At 46.9% G+C, this 20,646-nt stretch overlaps 1 protein-coding gene across 1 annotated transcript in view; it reads right to left on the reverse strand.

Annotated features, from left to right (window-relative positions):
* The window catches only part of ATP2C2 (ATPase secretory pathway Ca2+ transporting 2), a 61,986-nt gene extending 43,078 nt beyond the window's left edge, over nucleotides 1-18,908 (reverse strand). Inside the window, exons 1-2 of the mRNA XM_019747123.2 lie at nucleotides 18,683-18,908; nucleotides 2,052-2,162 (exon numbers count right to left, since the gene is read on the reverse strand). Of these exons, the coding sequence (XP_019602682.2) occupies nucleotides 2,052-2,162; nucleotides 18,683-18,781 (210 nt within the window). The 5' untranslated portion in view covers nucleotides 18,782-18,908. The remainder of the gene's footprint in view (nucleotides 1-2,051; nucleotides 2,163-18,682) is intronic.
* Nucleotides 18,909-20,646: the final 1,738 nt, after the last annotated feature.

The raw sequence follows: 20,646 nt of genomic DNA on the forward strand, positions 1-20,646 counted from the left end.
GGGCCTAAATTTCAGCAAGTGCAATGATCATTTAAGATTCCGGAAATGAAGAAACACTTGTATTTTCTTCTTGAAACAAAACAAAACAAAACAAAACAAAACAAAACAAAACAAAACAAAACAGGCCTTGGGAATGTAAAATGGTGCAGCTGCCATGGAAAACAGTATGGAGGCTTCTCAAAAATTAAAAAGAGAATTACCACGCGAGCCTGCAATTCCACTTCTGGGTGTAGAAATGCCAAAAGAATTGGAAGTGGATCTCAAAAGAGATATTTGCAGACGTATGTACATAGCAGCATTATTCTCAACAGCCAAAAGGTGGAAGCAACCCAAGTATACATGCATGGATGAATCAGCCGGTCACAAAAAGACAAATACTGTATGAGTCTACCTAATTGAGGTATCTAGAGTAGTCCAATAGAGGTGGAAAGTAGAAAGGTGTTTGCCAGGGGCTGGGAGGAGGCGGAAATGAATGGGAGTTATTGTTTAATGGATATGAAGTGTTCAGTTCTGCAAGATGAAAAGAGTTCTGGAGATTGGTTGCATAACCATGTGAATGTACTCAACACTATTGAATTTACAAATGCTTAGGGTGATAAATTGTATGTTGTGCATTTTACCACAGTTAAAAATGAAATTAAAAAATGCAACCCAGAAAAAAGGCCTGTCCTTGGAAACGATAATAGCTAAAATTATATCTTGCATGCATTGTGCCAGAAACAGTTTCAAGCTCTTTACACTAATTAACATTAAATGTAGCTAATTTGAATCAGTAATTATGTAAAGAAACTGTGTTCTGGTTGCAGGAAAAGAATCCTGGTTTTTAAAAAGTTGACAGGAAAGCTCTACCAGGTCGAAGAGATGACAGGGAAAGCTGTGTTGATTTCTAGGTTCTTTCCTATAAAGAAAATCAAACTCATTTTCTAGGCAGGGTAAAATGTCGAGGCAAGGAAAAAATACTTCCTTCCTCTTTCCAAACACTAACAAGCAGGAGTTGAACTTAAACAGACTTTCTGGAATTTAAACATTCCAGAAAAGATGGGTATGAAACACTGACGTCCAAACTTCTTTGAAGTTGTGACTTCATTGACGTCCATGCGCCTTTTTATTAGTGAATTTTTGTTTGCTTTTCCCAAGTGGGGCGGGTTACAAGTGAATGCACACACACACAAACACATCATTATGTGTTTTCTAAGTAAAGAAAATGAAAACCATAAAGCAAGTAACATCCTTCAGCCTCAGAGGAGAGCTTCATAGAGTAGGGGTGTGTTTTTTTTGTTTTGTTTTGGGTGCTTTTTTTAGTCTTGCACTGGCCAGGAATTCAAATTCACTTGAGAAACTTGTGAAGATTTGGTTTCAGTAACTGGCAACAGCATGGATTATAAAAGCTGAAGGGTGTGAATAGGGGATGGTTAAGAGTTTGAGCTTTGGTGTCAAAACACCCAGATTCAACTCTGGCTGTGCTACTGTGTAACTACCATGTTTCCCCAAAAATAAGATGTAGCCAGACCATCAGCTCTAATGCGTCCTTTGGAGCAAAAATTAATATAAGACCTGGTCTTACTAAAATATAAAAACGGGTGTTATATAATATAATGTAATATAATACCCAGTCTTATTATACTATAAGACTGGGTCTCATATAATATGATATGATATAATAAATATAATATAATACTGGGTCTTATATTAAGTTTTGCTCCAAAAGACGCATTAGAGCTGATTGTCTGGCTAGGTCTTATTTTCGGGGAAATGGTATGTGGTTTACTGCTCCTCTATGTCTCTGATCAAGAGAAACATGTAACAGAGTGTTCAGGGGGCCCCTGTCCTCTGGTACGGGGCTCGTGAGGATGAGCTCTATTGACAACAGTGTTGATGACATTCCAGGTGGCAAACCGGGAACAGTTCCATATCAATAGCATTTTTTAACAATGATGATAAAAATGTATTATGGCACAGAATTCTAAAGCAGCTTTCGGGACTTTGTGTTCTTTCCTTCTTCATCTAAAAACCTTCCCACCACGGGCATCAAATGTAAATTCAAGTCTTACGTAAAACGCTTCGGCCAGATCCTCTCTGTGGCATTTGCTTGCCTCCTTGGGTGGCAGAGCTACCACCGTCTTGTCTTTTTCAATGGCTTTCAACTCACATTGTTCATCAAACTGTGGGAAAAAGCAGGACAGCTGTTAAGCAAAGCTGAGGTTTTACACGGATGTGTCTTTTTAAAGTCTAACATACACACAGAAAATGCACAGATCTTAAGTGTACAGCTCGAATGTTCACAAACGGATCCATATAACCAGCCTCCAAATCAAGAAACAGACATTAGCAGAAGCTCCCTCATGCTACCCAACCCCCTGAGGGGTGAAGTCACCAGAGAACAGTTTTGCTGGAGTTTGAACTTTATGTAAATGGTCACATGCAACACATACTCTTTCATGTCTGGTTTCTTTCACCCAATGTTGTTAGTGAGATTCATGCGTGATGTTACATGTAGCAATGGTTTGCTAATTTTCATGGCTGCATAGTAGTCCATGGAATGAGTACAGCAGCCCCACCATCCATAGGGTCAGTGATCCACGGTTTCAGTTACCATGGTCAACCATGGACCAAAACATTAAATGGAAAAGTTCAGAAATAAACAATTCACACGTTTTAAATTGCTTGCCATTCTGAGTAGCGTGATGAAATCTCACGCGGTCCCTCTCTATCCCGCCCAGGATGTAAATCATCCCTTTGTCCAGTGTATCCATGACCTTCCCCATCCATTAGCCGCTGTCTCAGCTATCTAAACATCACTGTATCTGCAGTGCTTATGTTCAAGTAACCCTTATTTTACTTAACAATGGCCCAAAACGTAAGAGTAGTGATGCTGGCAATTTGGATATGCCAAAGAGAAGCCATAAAGTGCTTTCTTTAAGTGAAAAGATATGTGTGTATAGGAAAAGCCATAGTATATATAGGGTTCAGTACTATCTGAGATTTCAGGCATCCACTGGGGGGGGAGTGTCTTGGAATGTATCCCCACAGATAAGGGGGGAACAACTGTACATCATAATTTATTCACCCATTCTCCTGTTGATGGACATTTGGATTGTTTCCAGTTGTCGGCTAATACTGTTTTTAAAGTAAAATTATGTAACAGAATGGAAACTTGCAAAGGTGACAGAGCAGGGCAACGATTTACATATTTAGAGTCCTGAACCTTGAACTGGGATTCCCATCCAAGCAGGGAGCATATAACGGAGAGTGCCCCCCGATGATGACAGGTGGTACCACAGCCTGTGCTGCCCGTCGTTTGAATGCAGGGAAGGGAACCCAGCCCAGCTCTGGGTGTCCGACAGGCCTGGGAAGAAGCCAGACAAAACACCTGCAGGGCATGGGAGGCTATGATAGCACAGAGGACACCTCAGAATCAGGAAAACATGAAGCATTTATGCAGAATTATTCTGAGTATTCCTATACCCGGGACACGATAGTCATCTTTTCCTTTTCCACCAGGTTGTTGGCTAACTCTTCCTTCAGATGGAATAAAGGTGGCAAATTCCTCTTTTCCTTCTTGCCAGCCCCTTCTCCCCACCACCACACACACACAAACAGGTGGTCTCCCAAATGCCTCACTTGCTTAGAAACGCTCTGCTAACCACATCCATTCCTGGGGGTGCCCCTCACTTGTGCCAATGATCAGGAAACACAGCAGTGATTACACAGATCATTCAACAGCTTCCTCCGTTACGTTCATTGTACAAGATTCACTTTTCAGAGAATTGTGCATCACTGCATGAGACAGATGTTTTTTTCTGTTCTCAAGATCTGGCTCCATCGTACCCGACAAAGTGCTCATTCTTGCACACACTACAGATGGAGGCGTCCCAGGGTTTTAGGACCTGCTCCACCCCCCCACCCCCGGCTGTTCTCGGTCTTGCCATTTCTTTCTGGTCATGACCACACCTGATTCACCTTTTGTACAGCATCACGAGTGACACTGAAAATGTAAATCCCCTCTCTCTCTCTCTCTCACACACACACACACACACACACACACAATGCTTGAAATACTTGGATAGATTCCAGTTGCTCTGAGGAGGAAAACCCAACCGTCTTCAATACGGCTACAGCAGACCCCACCTCATGCCCATCCTCTATGCCCTCCTTTACAAAGTCCTGGTCTTGTTTGGGGCCGTAGCACACCTAGCAAAAAACCCACTTCTTTCGCCCATGAGACACAATGCTGTCCATCGCAGGAGTCCTGTGTCCCCCAGAAATGGGCCTCTCAAGTGCCCCTGCAGGAGTCCCAGTGGCATATTTTCATGGCTGCCACACCGTAGTTTAAAGCAGCTGTTCTCAGCCAGGAGAAATTTTGCCCCCAGGAGACTTTGGCAATGTCTGGAGGCACGTTTAGTTATAATTGGGGGGCAAGGGTGCTACTGGCCTCTGATGGGTAGAGGCAGACAGGCTGCCAAGCAGCCTACAATGCACAGGACAGCCACCCACAACAAGGAATGATCTGGAACAAAAATGTCAGTTGTGCTGAGGGTGAGAAGCCCCACTTTTGAGACAGATGAATTATTCTGTCTTGCCATCTTCCCAGACTGGATGAGTCAACCTGCTCTATCCTCTTAGCATCCTGGACTGTGTCTTGATGTCACCTATAGAATCACCAGCAAGTGATTATCCCTTAAATGCCTTTGTCTGCTCCCAAGGAAGCTGCCCTGGAAGGCTGGACCAGTGCCCGATACACAGGGGCTGCTCCCCGAGCATTTGCCAATCAGAGCTCAGGACATGGTTGGAAATGCACCTGCAGTCATTCCATTGGATGGGAGGCTGGATAACGCTCTCAGCCTCAAGCCTCAGTTTATCCTCATCATCACTGTTGCCCAAGGAGACCATCCAGTCCCACTGGCCAGCAGGTTACCTTGAGCAAGTGACAACCTCCCTGATGGTAATTTCCTCATCCGCACAATGGGGAGGGTGACGTCTACCTGTCATGCTTTTGCAGAATCAAGCAAGTGCATGCCTGCTGACGCCTTGATGCAGCTGAGACCTACTGTGAGCTCCCAGGAAACACCAGCGTGGTACCTGCTGTGGGGACCAGGCCTACAGCGCTTGGTTGGAAACACAGTGATGGTGACACGGCTTGGGTGGCTCAACTAGGTTCAAGAAACTCAAGAGCAGGAAGCAGTACAGTGCAATAAAAGGAGCACAGAGGTTGGACTCGCACAGGCCAGGGTTCAAATGCTGCCGCTGACTAGCCCGGTAAGCAGGGATGATAATCTGTATGTCCCGGGTAGTTTTGAAGAATGAAAACAAACAAACAAACAAAAAAAAAACCAAATAAAAACAACTCTACAAATGTACCTCACACGTAGCAGGTGCGGTCAGTAAATATTCCACCTAGGGCAGTAACGTCAAGTGTCAAAAGGGTCCAGGGGGTGTGGTGGCCCCAGCCCTGGAGGAGACAGCATCTCTCTGTGACCTTGTTTTGCTGGGAACAGATATTCCCTGAGTGTCTCTGAGAGGTTAAAGATTCCCTAAGGGGGTCTAGAAGACACATACATGTTTGAATCTGTGTGTTTTAAATAAATGCTGTGTAACTACAGACAGGGAGGAAAAGTATGAATTTTAATTTTTAAAATCCCTCTTGATTTGCATTTAACACTGATCTCAAATAATTTCTCCACATTTTAGTTTTTTTTTAAAAAGGTCCATCAACAGATGAATTATTTTTTTTAAGTGGTCTTTCCATATAATGGAACATATTCAGCTTTAAAAAGGAATGAAATTCTGACACGTGCTACAACATGGATGGATCTTGAGGACATTATCGGAGTGAAACAAGCCAGTCACAAAAGGACAAATACTGTATGATTCCACTTAAATGAGGTCCCTAGAATAAATCAATTCATAGAAACAGAGAGTAGAATGGCAGCTGCCAGGGGCTGGGAGAGGGGGAAGGGGAGTTAGTGTTCAATGCGGACACTTTCATTTGGGGACGATGAAAAAATTCTGGAGCCGGATGGTGGTGACGGTTCCACCCCAGCATGAATGTACTGAATGCCACTGAACAGTACATTTAAAAACGATTAGGATGCTAAATGTCATGTTATGTATATTTTACCATAATAAAAAAAAAAATCCAGAATAACAACAATGAAATCAAAGAACCCCCTCCCCTGCCTTTGTGAGTCAAGATTTCTCAGGAACTCTTGGGCTCTGAAAGCGCAGGGCTATCCAAGTGCCAGGAGCCAGCCAAGTGTCTGAAAAAGGCTTGTGTGGTTAAGGGGAGGGGCTGGCTAAGGAGACTCCTACCACCCAGCTGTGTTCCGTGATGGTGGGGGCAGAGTCTGAGCCCGAAGTGGGAGGGCACCTGGCCTCCAACTGTGTTCTGTAAGTAAACGCCATTTGCACACCCCCAGGTATACAGTGACTCAAACACATACACGTTCATAGATGTTCATAGCAGCCCGCATTCACACACACCTCAAACGTCCATCAACAGATGAAGGATGAACAAAACGTGGTCCATCCGTACAATGGAATATTATTCAGCCACAAAAAGGAATGAAATGCTATTACGTTACCTTATGGGTTGAACTGTGTCCCCTCAAAAAAGATACCTTGAAGTCCTAACCCCCAGTACCTGGAGGAAGGGGAATGGGGAGTGACTCCTAATGGATGTGAGCTTTTCTTTAGGGGTGACAAAAATGTTCTGGAACCCTCTATTGGGGGTTCCACTAGAAATAGTGGTCATGCGACATCGTGAATGTCCTAGATGCCATTGAATTGTTCACTTTCAAATGGCTAATGTGGATTTCACCTCAATAAATAAAAAATAAAAAAAAATTTTTTAAAGCCATTTACAAGCCACAGATAGCAACTGCTTCCCCAACCTTGAACTAACTGAAGATCTCAGATCGCTGCCCCGCACCACGTCCGGTGTCTTCCATCTCCCCCATGAGCATTGCAATATGGTTTTCCACCTTAAACAGAACCTCCTGCCTGGGCTACACATTGGAGATGGGCACAGTCACTCCTCATTTGCCACACTCCAGCTTGGTAAGGAGTTGTCTACACTCGCCATCTCTAATTCTTCACCTCCCATCCACTTCTCAGCCCACTTCGCCAGGTCTCCCAGGCCCCTGCTGTGTTCCAAGGCTGCTGAGACGTGGCCCAGGATCCGAAACATCCCCAGGACTCCCTCTCACTGCAAGGCTGTCGTTCTCAGGAAGCAGAGCCCTTGGATCCAGGACTCACCACATGGCCCCTGTCCCTGCCTGCACGTGGGGGACTTCTGCTCAGGACACCCACGTAGGGCTCTCTCACTCCCTTCAGAACACACACTGTGTAGCTGTCTGTCTGGTTTGAGCCACGGCATGTTCTGTTTGTATCGAGAGTGGTACATCTTGATGGAGGTCAGCCTCCCTCTGGGGGACCCCTGATTCTCGCTTCCTGTCAGGCCTGATTGATGCAAGTAGAGTCACCCCACCCTCCCCTGTGGATCTCCTTTTTCAAAAGTTCTTTTCATTAAGGTGCAATTCACATGACATAAAATTAATAATGTTAAAGAGTACAGTTCAGTGACATTTAGTCCATTCCCAGTGCTGGGCAACCACCACCTCTGTCTAGTTCTAAGACATTTGCATCACCCCAAAAGAAGACCCCATCCCCATTTATCAATCACTCCCCATTCCCCCTTCTCCCAGCTCCTGGCAACCAGCAATCTGCTTTTGGTCTCTATGGATTTACCTGTTCTGCATATTTCCTATACATGGAATCATATAATATGTAACCTTTTGTGCCTGCTGCGTGACCCCCAAAGTATTGTTTGCCCATGGCAAACAGACCCACGTGGGTGTGCCAGGGCTGGCGACAGTAAGTAGGGCCTTCCTCAGCCCCTAGGAAATGATCTTGAACATAAGGACATCTTAGAGTATTTTTACCAAGCAAGGACAGCTTGGCACCAATATTAACCCAGTGGAGGCTTCCAAGGGAACCACACAGGGCAAACATGGCATTGCTGAGAGAGAAGCTGGCTGAGAATGTGAGCTGTGAGCTCATTGCAGAGGAAGAGAGTGGGTGGCACCTGGAGCGGACCCGCCTCTCAGAGCCAGAACCCAGCTTTCTCTGCCCTCCCATCCAGCTCAGAGATGTATTTCATTTCAAACACTGACGTAAACCCCAATGACCACTTCCTTGTTTCAGGGCTCATGCAAACATTTACTTCTTCAATATACAGAGGGGGCCAAAAAATGTATACACATTTTAAGAAAGGAAAACTATATTAAAATTGTAATACGCAATTTATACCGGTAACAAAAGATGAACACAAGTCACGTTTGACGTCTGCAATTACAAGAGGTGCTCAGAGTGGTTACCATCAGCATCCAGACACTTCTGATGACGGTGAACTACTGCTTGAGCAATGCTGACCACAGTGTCTGCTTGTATACATTTTTTTGGAGCTCCCCAATATTTGTCCAAAACCTCCCTTGTGCCTGCCTCAGTTTCCCCCTCTGGAAAGTGGGAGTTATAACAGCAGGGACTCCCTACAGCTGCTGTGGGATAACAGGACACAGAGTTCCCATGCAGTGCCTAGCACCCAGGAGGTACTAACCAAACATGAGCAATAGGGTGAATGAAGGTGACAACTGACTGATGAAGGTGAATGAAGGTGACAACTGACTGATGAAGGTGACAACTGACAGGGGCAGGAGGGGTCCTATTCTTCCAGTAGCTCACAAAACATAGGGAGAAGGGGCTCCAAATAGGACCACTTTATTTGCTAAATAGGAGTTAGCAAATAAAAAGTCTGGATCTCCAGTTACCTCTGAATTCCAGATAAACAACAAATCATTCTTCAGCATGTGCTTGCCACATATCGCATGGGGCATACATGTCCTAACAAAAGCATTCACTGCTTATCTGAAACTCAAACATAACTGGGCGTCCTATGCAAATCTGGCAACACTGGGAAGGAACAAGCCAAGAGATGCTTATGACCATGTGGCAATGACGTGATGGGGACACCTCTTGAAGAGACTGCAGGAGTGAATTCCCAGGAAATGGAGAGGGGGAGTTCTGGTCATCAGGAAGAAGTAGGAAGGTGAGAAGTGGCCCATTTGGGGAAGTCCAAGTGCCTTGAGCTGACAAGAGCATGTGGCCTGGAGGGTTTCAGAAGGAGGAAGGGGCCAGACAGAAAGCCACTGAACCCCCAGCCCTGACCCTTGGAGAATTTCATAATATGGGTGGACGTAGTTCTTGTTATCAGTACAATTGGAGAGGAACAATATAAGGGTCACGGTAACCTAAGAACAATCAGGTGGGCATCATGAACGAGGTGACTTTGGACATGAGAGTCCCACTCCACATACAAACGTTTCCTTCTTTCCAAGACTTCTGTACCTGTCTTCCCCAAGGTATGCACCTGTGAATTACCTAGTTATTCTTTAGTCTGGTGGTTCTCAACACGTGGTCCTCAGCCTGGCATCATCTGGAACTGGCTGAAAATACAGATTCCCAGGCCCCATACTGGACCTCGTGGAGCAGAAGCTCTGTGGGTGAGCCCTGCAATCTGTGTTTTAACAAGTTCTCCAGGGGATGCTGATGCTGTCCAAAGCTGGAGAATCACAGGGAACTTATAAAAACACATGCACTGTGGCCTATCCCCAGTCTAACTGAAGAGTGGGGCCCAGCCATCAAGATTCCTAAAAGTCCCAGGTGACTCTAATATGCAGCCAGAGCTGAGCTGAAGACATGTGCCTGAGAAATGTATTCAAAGAGCAACCCCATGGGGTCCTGTTCTTAAGGGACTACCCTCTTGGAGGAGAGAAAAGGTCGATGGCCAATGAGACAAACACCAGGTGGGCAGTGCCTGCGGGAGAGGGGGTGGGGGGGAGGCCACAGCTGTGGGAGTCCAAGCAGGGAGGGGCCCTGCCGCTTCCTGGAGGAGAGATGAGGGTGAGGCAGCAGCTGCCCCCCACCCAGTCCTTCTAGAAGTTGGACAAAGGAAGGAAATGGACTATGGAGGGATGGCCGAGAACAGCAAACAGATCATAATGACAATAAAACAACACAGCCCGAGCTACAGCAATCAGTACTGATGATACAGCAGACACAAGAGCTACCATTTGATATCAGCCATCTCGCCCAGCATTTGACTTGTACAATCTCATTTGATCATCACAGCCGCCCTGGGAGGTGGATGTAGTTTTTATCCCCGTCTTACAGATGAAGAAATGGCTACCCTGGCTGACTCCCTAGCTAGCACCTCTAGTTACAGCTCTATAAAAACACAAGAAAACATCTTTATGGGGTTTGTGTTGTGCAGATGAAAGAAAACAGAGAAACATGACCTTCTGGCTCTTCCAAGTAGAGTAGACGAGAGAAGATGGTGGGAATAGGAGAAAAGCTGAAACTGAACAGTGCCCTCAAAAGACGTCTATGTCCTGATCCCCGGAGTCTGTGCTTACGTGACCTTACATGGCAAAAGGGACTTCAAAGATGTGATTTAGTTGAGGACCTTAAGATGGGGAGATGATGCTGGATTATCCCTGTGGGCCAATGTCACCACAGAGTCCTTATAAGAGGGAAGAGGGTGGGTCAGAGAAGAAGCTCTAACAATAGAAGTGGAAGCTGGAGGGATATGGTTACCAGCTTTGAAGATGGAGGAAGGGCCACAAGCCAAGGAATGCAGGTAGCCTCTAGCAGCTGGAAAAAAGGCAGGGAAACAGATTCTCCCCTAGAGGCTTCAGAAAGAATGCAGTCCCACTGTCACCTTGATTTTAGCTCTCCAAGACCCGTGTCAGACTTCTGATCTCTACAACTGTAAGAGAATAAATGTGTTGCATCAAACCACCAAATCTGCGGTCATGTGTTACAGCAGCACGAGGAAACTAACACACTCTCCATCATCGGCCTTGGGAAGGAATCCAGCTCTGAGCTCTCAGACTCCCAGTCCCCTCTCTGCCCACCTCACGGCTGCCATACTTGTCCACCTCCAGCACTGGACCCTCGTCCTCAGCGGGCAGTGGCTGGTCTTACCCAACTTGCACCTGAGTGCCCAGCACAGCGCTTGGCAAATAGAAAGTGCTTAAACATGTTTGTGGAAGGGAGAGAGGGAAGGAGGGAGGGAAGGAGGGGAGATGGGCAAGTGCTGAGCTGCCTGCAAGGTCTCAATGCTCCTGGGTGCTGGGAGCCACACTAGGGCTGAACAGAGAGGTAAGTAGGAGGCACGGCACCCAGGACAGCTGCTTGCACAGACAGCCCAAGGGGGCCACGGTTGGAAGGCACAGACATGGGTCACAGAGTGCATGCTTCCTCACGCTACACTGTTTCTCTCGGCGGTGGCTGAGCAAATGTCCCGTGCTATGCCCTGTGCATCTGGCCCAAGTCCTTGCTCTGTCTTCTCTCACCAGACCATCCTTTGTGGTTCCCTCTGTTTCTAGCTGATATTTCTCGAGTGTTTAGGAACTGCCAGACTGTTTTCTTTAAAAAAAAATCTTTCAGTTACAGTTGACATTCAATATTATATTACTTTTAGGCCACCAACTTCTTAATGTGTGCAAGAAACTATGCCTGGTGCCTCAGGAAAGCCGACACAGTCCCTGCCCTAAATCAAGAAATTATACAGGCAAATTTACTTGAAAGAATAATTAAAAACTAGAGTAGAAGAAAAAAGAAACCATAGATGTACTGTTATAGAAGAAACCATGAGCTACGTTTTTTGTGGTTTGTTTTAAATCTCAGGGTGAGAAAGGACATTTCTGAGGGCAAGACAACACCGGAAGCCATGAAGGCAAAGACGGATAAATTCACTACGTAAAAATGGGTTTGTCTTCTGCAAAAAGCACTGCATGCAAAGTCCTAAGATTTCCCCAGTCCTAAACCACACTGGGGAAAATATCTGCAGCTCATAACGCTGATGAAGAAGACACTTCACAAATAAGTAAAGTGGGAAGAAGAGAAAAAGGAGGGAAGAAGAAAGGCAAAGACTATGTGTATACGTAGGCGTGTACACCTGTGGCACAGCAGTTCTACTGCTGGGTCTGAGCCCAGGAGAAATAAGGGCTTGTATGTGACTATGCAAAGCAGTGTTATGTATAACAGGCCAAGCTGGACACAACCTAAATGCCCAACCACATGCATAAATTGTGGCATATCCATGCGATGGAATACTTGAAATGTTATTACACAGCAACGAAAGAGAATGACTTACAGTTACGAAACCATGTTCGTGGACCAACACAGATAAATCTTGCTAAGATGACACTGAGTAAGAGAAGCCAGATGCAAGAGTACCTAGATATGGTTTCTTTTATATGGGGTTCAAAACATGCATCGCAAATCCATGTTGATAAAAGTCCGCACGTTGGTCAGCTTTGTGGAGTTTCCACTGGGAAAGGGCTTGTTCCGATCCACCTCCCACCTCCGGCCACGGATGAGGCTCTCTCCCCAGCACTGCAAGTTACTAACTTCTTGAACCTGACCTATCAGAGAGGCAAAGGATGGTCGACTTTTAAGTGTGCACCTCTGATTTGAAGTGAATTTGGGGGCTGGGGTGGCCTTCAGGGCTGGAAGTGAGAGGCAGTGAGAGACTCCTACTGGACACCCTTTTGTACCTTCCTGAATCGTGAACCACAGTAAGAACTGATGGTTCGAAAAAGGAGAAACCAGTCCTGACCAAGCCTGCGGGCAGAGCTGGTGCAGCAGGGGAGGGGGCATCCTAGGAAAAGGAATGCTCCGAAAATGAAAGACAGCAGGTGTTAACTCAGGAAAGTAAGAAAGAGGAAGAGCCCCCAGGCAGCACACAGTGTGGGCAAAGGCTGTGCCCAGAGCCAGCTGAGAGGAGGTGGGCACTCTGGGGCACACAGAGAACAGGAGGCTTGGATCCCAGTGTAGAGCATTGCAAAGGAACCCAAGAGGCCTGCCCAATACTTTTTAATGTTAGGAGGAAAACCCTCAACGCAGCAAACTGGATGGAGGAAGCATCACCAGGCCCACGTCTCACTGATCTGTGATTCTAGTTCCCCTGGGTACCAGCTGTGTGACCCTCAGCAAGTCCGTTAACATCTCTGAGTCTTAGTTTTCTTCTCTGTAAAAATGGGAATGATGAGAGCTGCACCAGGGACTGCTGAGGCAGGGCTTCTTCAATTCCAGCCTCCAGTCAAGACGAGTTTCAGAGGTGTTTCCCAGTTTCTGAAATTCTACCTAGCTACTGTTTGTGATGTGTGTGTGTGTGTGTGTGTGTGTGTGTGTGTGTGTGTGTAATGATGGTGTGATCTCAGGCAGCAAAGAACTACCAGTAGGAAAAAACGAGACATACAGAGTGTGTATCTTGTTTACAGGCAACCAGTGCAGTCAGGGGCCAAGTGAGGAGATGGCCAAGCCAGGTGGTGGCCAATGTGACCGGGGGCCAACAGTTGGCAAGGTGAGGAGACTGGTTACATATGTTGTGCAATAAGCAAATATACTGAGGATAATTGGAGCTGTCATTCTATGGGTTTACACACACACACCCCTCCTCCAAGAGTACCCAGAAGCCATAATAACCCAATAGCATGAGCACACCTAGCACAGATCTGGATTTCTCAGTATCATTCGTCCAGTAGAAAGAGCCAAGAATCCTGGGAGAAATGGTTGAGTCCAGGGCTAGGGCAGGGAAGGTACCAAATGAGCCTGGAATTTCTTATTATGCCCGGGAAGTAGGGAAGTACTTAAAGGATGATGGAAAAAATGTCCAGAATTCACAAATGTTACCGTGAATGGGCTCCTGGTAGCCAACTCTGGGACAATCGAGTATCAAAATAAAAAATGATGGTACATTTGCACACACTTAATAGGAATCCATGAGTTTATGATACATGAATGAATAAATAAATGACTAAATGAATAGAGGCAAGAGGCCATTCTTCCTTATACCAGAGCACTGAATCGTAAGTGGAGGAGGAAAGATGGAATCAGAAAACCACACATGTCATTGAGTCAGACAAGCATCATTAGTGGACGCTAAAACGAATGTTTTAGTCTGAAAGTGGTAGGTTGAAAATGTTTAGAGTGAAAATGATGTGAGAAACGGGCTATTGACATAGCCTCAACACGTCTCTCCACAAAATACTTATTAATTACCACTTTATGGAAGAGAAATCTGGCCAGTAGGAGGAGAGAACTCAAGCACAGAATTCAGGCAGCCCTGGCTCCCAATTCTGGGGAGCAATGTGACTTTGGGCAAGTCACCGCACTCTCTAAGCCTCAGGTTTCTACAGGGATGTTTGCAAGAATTCAAATTAACATGGTGTTTCCACAGGTGTCCATTGGAACATTGTTCTAAACATTAGAAACAGGAAACCACCTACATGCCCATCAGTAAGTGGTAAGTTAAATAAAAATGCCTACACAGCCATTAAAGAAGAATGCCCTTGATCTGCATATACTGCAGGGATGGGGACAGGTGTGCAGAAGGATCCTATGCATGTTTTTTAAAAAGAGAGACTTATGCAGTTGGCTGTGAATAATAATTGCAGTGATCAGGTGCTGCCCTAAATGCTTTATGCAATCATCCCACTGAGTGTGTATAGTTATGACCTCTTTATACAGAAGAGAAAACAAACGCATGCGAAACTGAGGAATTGGCTCAAGGTCTCCCTACTGGCAAGTGGCATTACTGGGACGTGTGTCTAGGTAGCCTGGATCACAGACTCTAGGGCTCTCAACCACAGCATCTCTAGAGCTGTTATAAAACAAGGGGCCAGGAATGTCCATGCAAACAGTAAACTGATTATTGCCAACTGACTGGATGTAGGCAGTGCCTACCCTGTCCCTGACCCTGCCACACACACACGCGGACCAAGGGGGAAAGTGGGAGCAAAGAAGTTGGGGAGTGGAGGAGAATTTCATATTGGGCAAATTTTTATTGTGGTTTATGAAAAAATAATTATGACAAGTTACGGAAGGAAGAAAGAAGAAATGAAAAAGAGAAAGGGAAGGAAAATATGGATAGTTCCTGGTTCATAAAAGATAGTAGATACATAGCAACTCATTTTAGTACAATTCAAAAGTCAGTAAAGGCAAAAACTGTTGCTTAAATGTCAATATGCTGGTAGTGGGAGAGAGAGGTACAGAGCAAGGAACAGTCCCAGTTGTACCTGTGACAACAATCACAGGACACACTGAAGGGATGAGAGCTTCTCAGTGGCTCAGAGAGAAAACCTGGCAAGAGAATGGAGTTCTCACACAGCAGGCAGTTGAGGTGTCAGTGAGTCAACTCTACTGTGTCTACCCACTGAGAAGTAGCGTCATGCTGCCAGCAGGGACCTCACATGAAACCAGTCTTTGTACATAGCGACTTGCCATGGTGGATGGGCACCAAGTATGCTCATCAATAGGAAGTGAAGAAATAGTCTTTCCGCAATGCCCGATGCTCACCTTATCTTCAAGTGAACGAGCCAGTTCTGCAGTTATCAACGGACAGCCTCTCACACTGGCATTCACAGGCTATTTGCTGGCAGTCGTGGTTAACTATGAGGCGGGTTGTCCTAAACTAGCAAACAAATTCTTGACATCTGTAAATGCCATTACAGGTACATGTAATTAAGCTTCTCCGTAGGAGCATTATCAAAATCAAATCAAATCAAAGAGTCTAAATAAACACTGGAACTCGAGACTAATGAACACACTAACAACAATAGGTAACTCTGGAGCAGACTATGTGCCAGGTGTGGTTCTGGTTTTTACGGGAATGATCTTCTTTAAGACTGTTTCTTCCTACCACTGGCAGCCTCTGAGGCAGCCTCCAATTATCCCTGCCTCCCCATCTTCACACCCTTGTAATCCCCTCCCCTTGAGAACTAAACTCCTTCTAATGAATAGAATATGGCAGAAGTGATGAGCTGTCACTTCCAAGATTGACTTATAAAAAGACTGCGGCTTCCAGGTTTCTACAGATGCTCTCTCATTCTCTCCTAGATCATTCATCCTTGGGGAAGCCAGCTGCTGAGCCAAGAGGCAGCCCTATAGAGATGCCCATAGAGCCAGGGTCAGAGACCTGCAAACAACCATGGCAGTAAGCTTGCACGCCGATCCCTCCCCCTTCTATTATGCAAATCTGTTGGAACCCAGTCTTTACCCTGCAGAGCCCCAGGAAAATGAATCAGTTCACCAACTGGGTAGATCGTGCAGGGTGGAGCCATGGCAGTCTCGGTTAAGAGATGGGAGCCCTGAGGGCCCCAGATAACTTCCCCAGACTCATCCTGGAAGCAGGAATTTCTGGTCCAGCATTCTCCTTACCCAACATTCAGGTCAGCAGAGGGAAGCCAGGTTCCAGTAATGAAGGGGGCTTCTCAAACACCTTTCTTTTCACTACACTGGAAATGCAGCCCGATTGAGGCAGCTGCAGAGCCATGAGAACTGTGCTTAGGTTCAGCATCTGATGCTTCTAACTCTGGATCCACCTTGGTCCCCATCCCAACCACTTGTCCCCCGCCTAGTCACTCTGCTCTTTATCCTTCACCACACCTGAGACTGCTGGATCTTACACATCTCTTGGTTGATCTGTTGGCTGTCAGCCTCCCCCATGAGCTTTGTTTTGCACAGAACTGTAGCCTTCCCGCCTGGCCCCACCGGTGAGTCCTGATGTCCTCATCTCTCACGTGATTACAACAAAACTTCCCACGGAGTGAGGAGACCCAGGAGGAGACACAATAAGTTCTCAATAAGAACTACTATTATTGAGACTCGGCAAAGTGGTTGGGGTACTCTGAGACTGCCCAGGACTCCGCATGCAACAAGTGCTCATAAAAGTTAGGAGTACTGTGGAAATGATCACTGTAGCAAACTTTGCTTCTTTTTCAAAATTTCTTCAGAGAGAAAGAGTTCAAATCAGAGGCTATAAGTGTGAGAGCAAAGGAAGGGTTTGGGGTGTGAGCTGAGCTGGCAGGAAACAGGTCGCCTCACCCAGCCTCCCTCCCTCACCTACCCTTCTTGTAATTTCCTGGGATTGCATAAGGCCACCTTTAGTGAGAGGACACTTTGTGTCTCAGCCAGTCTTTGCTGCTGGCTGCCTGGGTCACCAGTGTTCCCATCACTCCACACGGCCAAGTTATCACACTCCCCTTCAGGGTGCAGCTGGTAACACCAGGTCCACAACCAGATGGGCGAGCCCCTCCCCCCAATACCTACAGACAGGTTAAAGACCTGTCTCACTCTTGAGGGCTCCTCTGAAAAGCGTTGGGAGCCTGAAGTCCACTTGGTGCAGAGATCAAATTCATCCCAGCATTTCTATTCGTGTTATTTCATCCCTATACCTGACACACCTGGCTAACCTGGACATTCCATAAAATCTGACTGTCACCGACTACACATCAGGAATGTCTGAAAAATACTCAGCCTAATGCAAAAATGAAAAGATGGAAAGAAAACAAGGTAATGTAGAAAAGGCAACCACATTGGCAAACTAATTTCAAACTCCTTTGACAGAACACAGTGCACGACGTATAAGCAGAGAAATGGATTTTGGCAAAATAATCAAACTCTATATCCAATCCATGCACACGTCACTTCAGAAAAGTGAAGATTACTTGAGAACTGCTAGTTACACAGTCCTGCGGTCTACCACCCCAGTGCCAGAATTCACATATTAACATCCATTTACAAAATACTATTTTTAAATGCACAAATATTTATGAATCACACAACCAAAATGTGTTGACTGTTGTCATTCTTTGGGAGGAAAATTAAAATATTTTAAATCAAGTTTTTCCAACTGATCTTTTGCATTAAAAAATAAATTTAACTTTGAGGTTTCCCTACAGCAGTCAAAAGGCAGGGTTGTATTCTCATGAGCACCTCCAGGGGACTATTTCAGGAATTTTATTTTTGAATGACTGATTAAGCTTTTAAAAGAAAGAAATTGCCATGAGCCAGAGATGCTTTTGCATAAATTCAGCGCCCTCTGCTCTGTATCACGCAGAGTTCTGCTTACAAACTAAGGAGAAAATGGTTGGGTCACTGGTCATCACCTTCACCTCTGGTCTCTCCAAGTGAAAGGGCTTTTGGGGGACAGCTGTGCACAGTTTTTCCACTGGTAAAAACTCCCCTGCCTGAGAATCCTGTTGGTTTACCCTGGAGGTTGCAAAGTCAACACACAAACCTGCTGAGCCGTTTTCAAAAAGGGCGCTGGAGATGTGTGGGAGGCCTGGCCACTCCTACCTTGATTTCCATCACTACTGCTATTATTGCTGAAATATGCGCATCAGTTTTCTGTTGCTGCTGTTTTTCACATCGCCCCTGTCCCTTTCCCCCGCTCAATTCAAGTAGCTTTTAAAAATTCATGTAGCAGCCTGGGTGTGGAGACCCGGGAACTTCTCCGGAGTCGGAGAAACCTTGGTTAAATTTCTAGCTAGGTCGTTTGCTAGCTATGTGTCCCTTGAAGGACATATTTACCCCATCTTGGCCTCAGTTTCTCATCCGCAAAATGGGCTGGTGGATTAAGGAGAGTTAGGCGCGCCCGGCCCAGAGCAGAAACGCGAGCTGGCATTGCTATGAAGACGGCTTCTTTCTAGAACCAGGGGGAGGAGGGCGGGTTGGAGGACCGGAACCCGCAGCTCGCGAACAGGGTCTTGGGGTGGGGTGGGGTGCAGTAGGGTAGGGGGTTAGGTCGTATGTCCCGCGCCCGGTCGCCCAGGCTCACCAAGGTTTCCAACTCGCCCCGCTCCAGCGGCTCGTACTGGTGGCCCGCGCGGGAGAATCCGAGTTTCTGCAGGAATTTGGAGAAGCGTGTCTCGACCATGGTGAGCCGGCGGAGGTCCCTTGCCTAACCCGCAGTTACGCCGGCGGCCGCCCCTGCCTGCGTGTCTCGGTCCCTGGCGAGGCAGGGCTGGCTGCGCGCGCCCAAGCCTCTAGGGTCAGGTCTTGGTTACCAGGGAGCCGCCTACCTGCCCGCCACAGGTGAGGCCCCGCCCCCGGGGCGGGGCTGCTCACCCGGCAGCCCTCGGCGCACCTGGCCCCTCCCCGCCCCACAAGCTCGCCTGGGACTCTGGAGAGAGCAGAGGCCCAGGAAGGCCGGGGAGGCTGGAACTGCACCTCAGAGCTCTGGCTGTTTCCCAAACTTGCCGGATTATGAGAGCCATCTGGAGCGGGGTATGGGGAGGAGGTGGGAAGCAAACGCTTGTTTAAAATGCGGATTACCAGACCCCTCCCTGCCCTGAGTCCTTGGGTCTGGAGCCGGCCAGGAAGCTGGAGTTTAACAAGAGGCCAGGTGATTCTGCTGGGGAGTCCAGTGGTCAAACCCAAAGCTCTGGGAGCTAGGTGCATGGGAGCTGAGTGAGACTCCTTCCGCTGCTGTGTGGCCCTGGACAAGCTACGTGGCCTCTCTGAGCTAGCGGTTCCCTAGTCTGTAATGGAAGGAAAGGGCCAACACCTTACCTGCAGGGAGGGCCCTGGTAGTGAAACCCAGTACTGGGAGGAGAGCTTGAGGACCCCACAGTCTTTAGGGGTCTTGGATGATCTCTGAGCCCTTTATTCTCATCTGCAGAATGGACTTGTGCACTTGCCAATGGTGGAACCTTGGGCAGGTTTCTTAAGTTTTCAGAGCCTTAGTTTACTGGTCTGTAAAATGGCCACCATGATAGCGCCTCCTTCATAGTGAAATGGGGAGGATTTAATGGACGGTGTTGCATAGGAAGGGCTCAGGGCAGGGCTTGGTGCAGCTTATGTTGGTATCGTTATCACCACAGGGAAGTTGCTGGGCTCAAATGCCTCCCAAAGTATATGAGTGAATGGGCATTGTAGACAGTGCCCAGCCTCCAAGAGGATGTATTGAAAAGTGTAAGGGCTCTGGTTTCCTATGGGACTGGAGTCCATAACAAGACCCACCACTTAGTAGGGAGGTGGCTTTGGGGAAGGCTGTGTGCCACTCTTCTGTGCCTCAGTTTCCTCATCTATAGGGTGGGGTTACTTAAGGACAATAGGACATGGTGCGTGTATTTATCCATTAAATTGTGCTGCCCCCCCCCTTTTTGTAGTGAAAAGTCAAAATTTTGCTGTTGACGCCATGCACTGCGTTGACTCATTGTTTCTTCTGAGCTAATCAGCAAAGAGCATGAGGAGGCTGGGGCGCTGCACCAAATATGGAACGCTTCATGGATTTGCCTGTCACCCGTGTGCAGGCGCCATACTGAGCTCTGGATCATTCCAGTTTGAGTCTACATGCTGCTGTGGTTAGCACTGTGATGCCCCTTTTGAGACAATGTTCGCCACCTGCCTCAACTGCTCCCTCAGGGGTGGCCACCTTAGGTCCGTTCCACCTGTCGAGTAGGTCTGGTGGCCCTTCTTGTTTCTCTTGCCTCTTCCCCCTTTATAGAAACAAACGAGGCTACCGGCATCTTGCTGCCTGGCTCTACCAATTTCAACAAAGGCCCGAAAATAATGGGGAAAGCAAAACTCTGGTGTGAGTCAGTCCAGATTTGAATCCCAGTCCTGTTCCTTTCCGACGTGTGACCTTGGGCAATTTGCTTCACCTCTTTCTACCTCAGTTTACTCATCCACGAAATAAGGATGATACGACCCCCCCTGGTCAGGATTCCAGCAGACAACAGATAGCACCCTCACATTGAGTGATTTGGGGGAGAGTGTGATAAACAGACTATTTAGGAA

Source organism: Rhinolophus sinicus, linkage group LG11 (genome assembly GCF_036562045.2).
Source record: "Rhinolophus sinicus isolate RSC01 linkage group LG11, ASM3656204v1, whole genome shotgun sequence".
Taxonomy (NCBI): domain Eukaryota; kingdom Metazoa; phylum Chordata; class Mammalia; order Chiroptera; family Rhinolophidae; genus Rhinolophus; species Rhinolophus sinicus.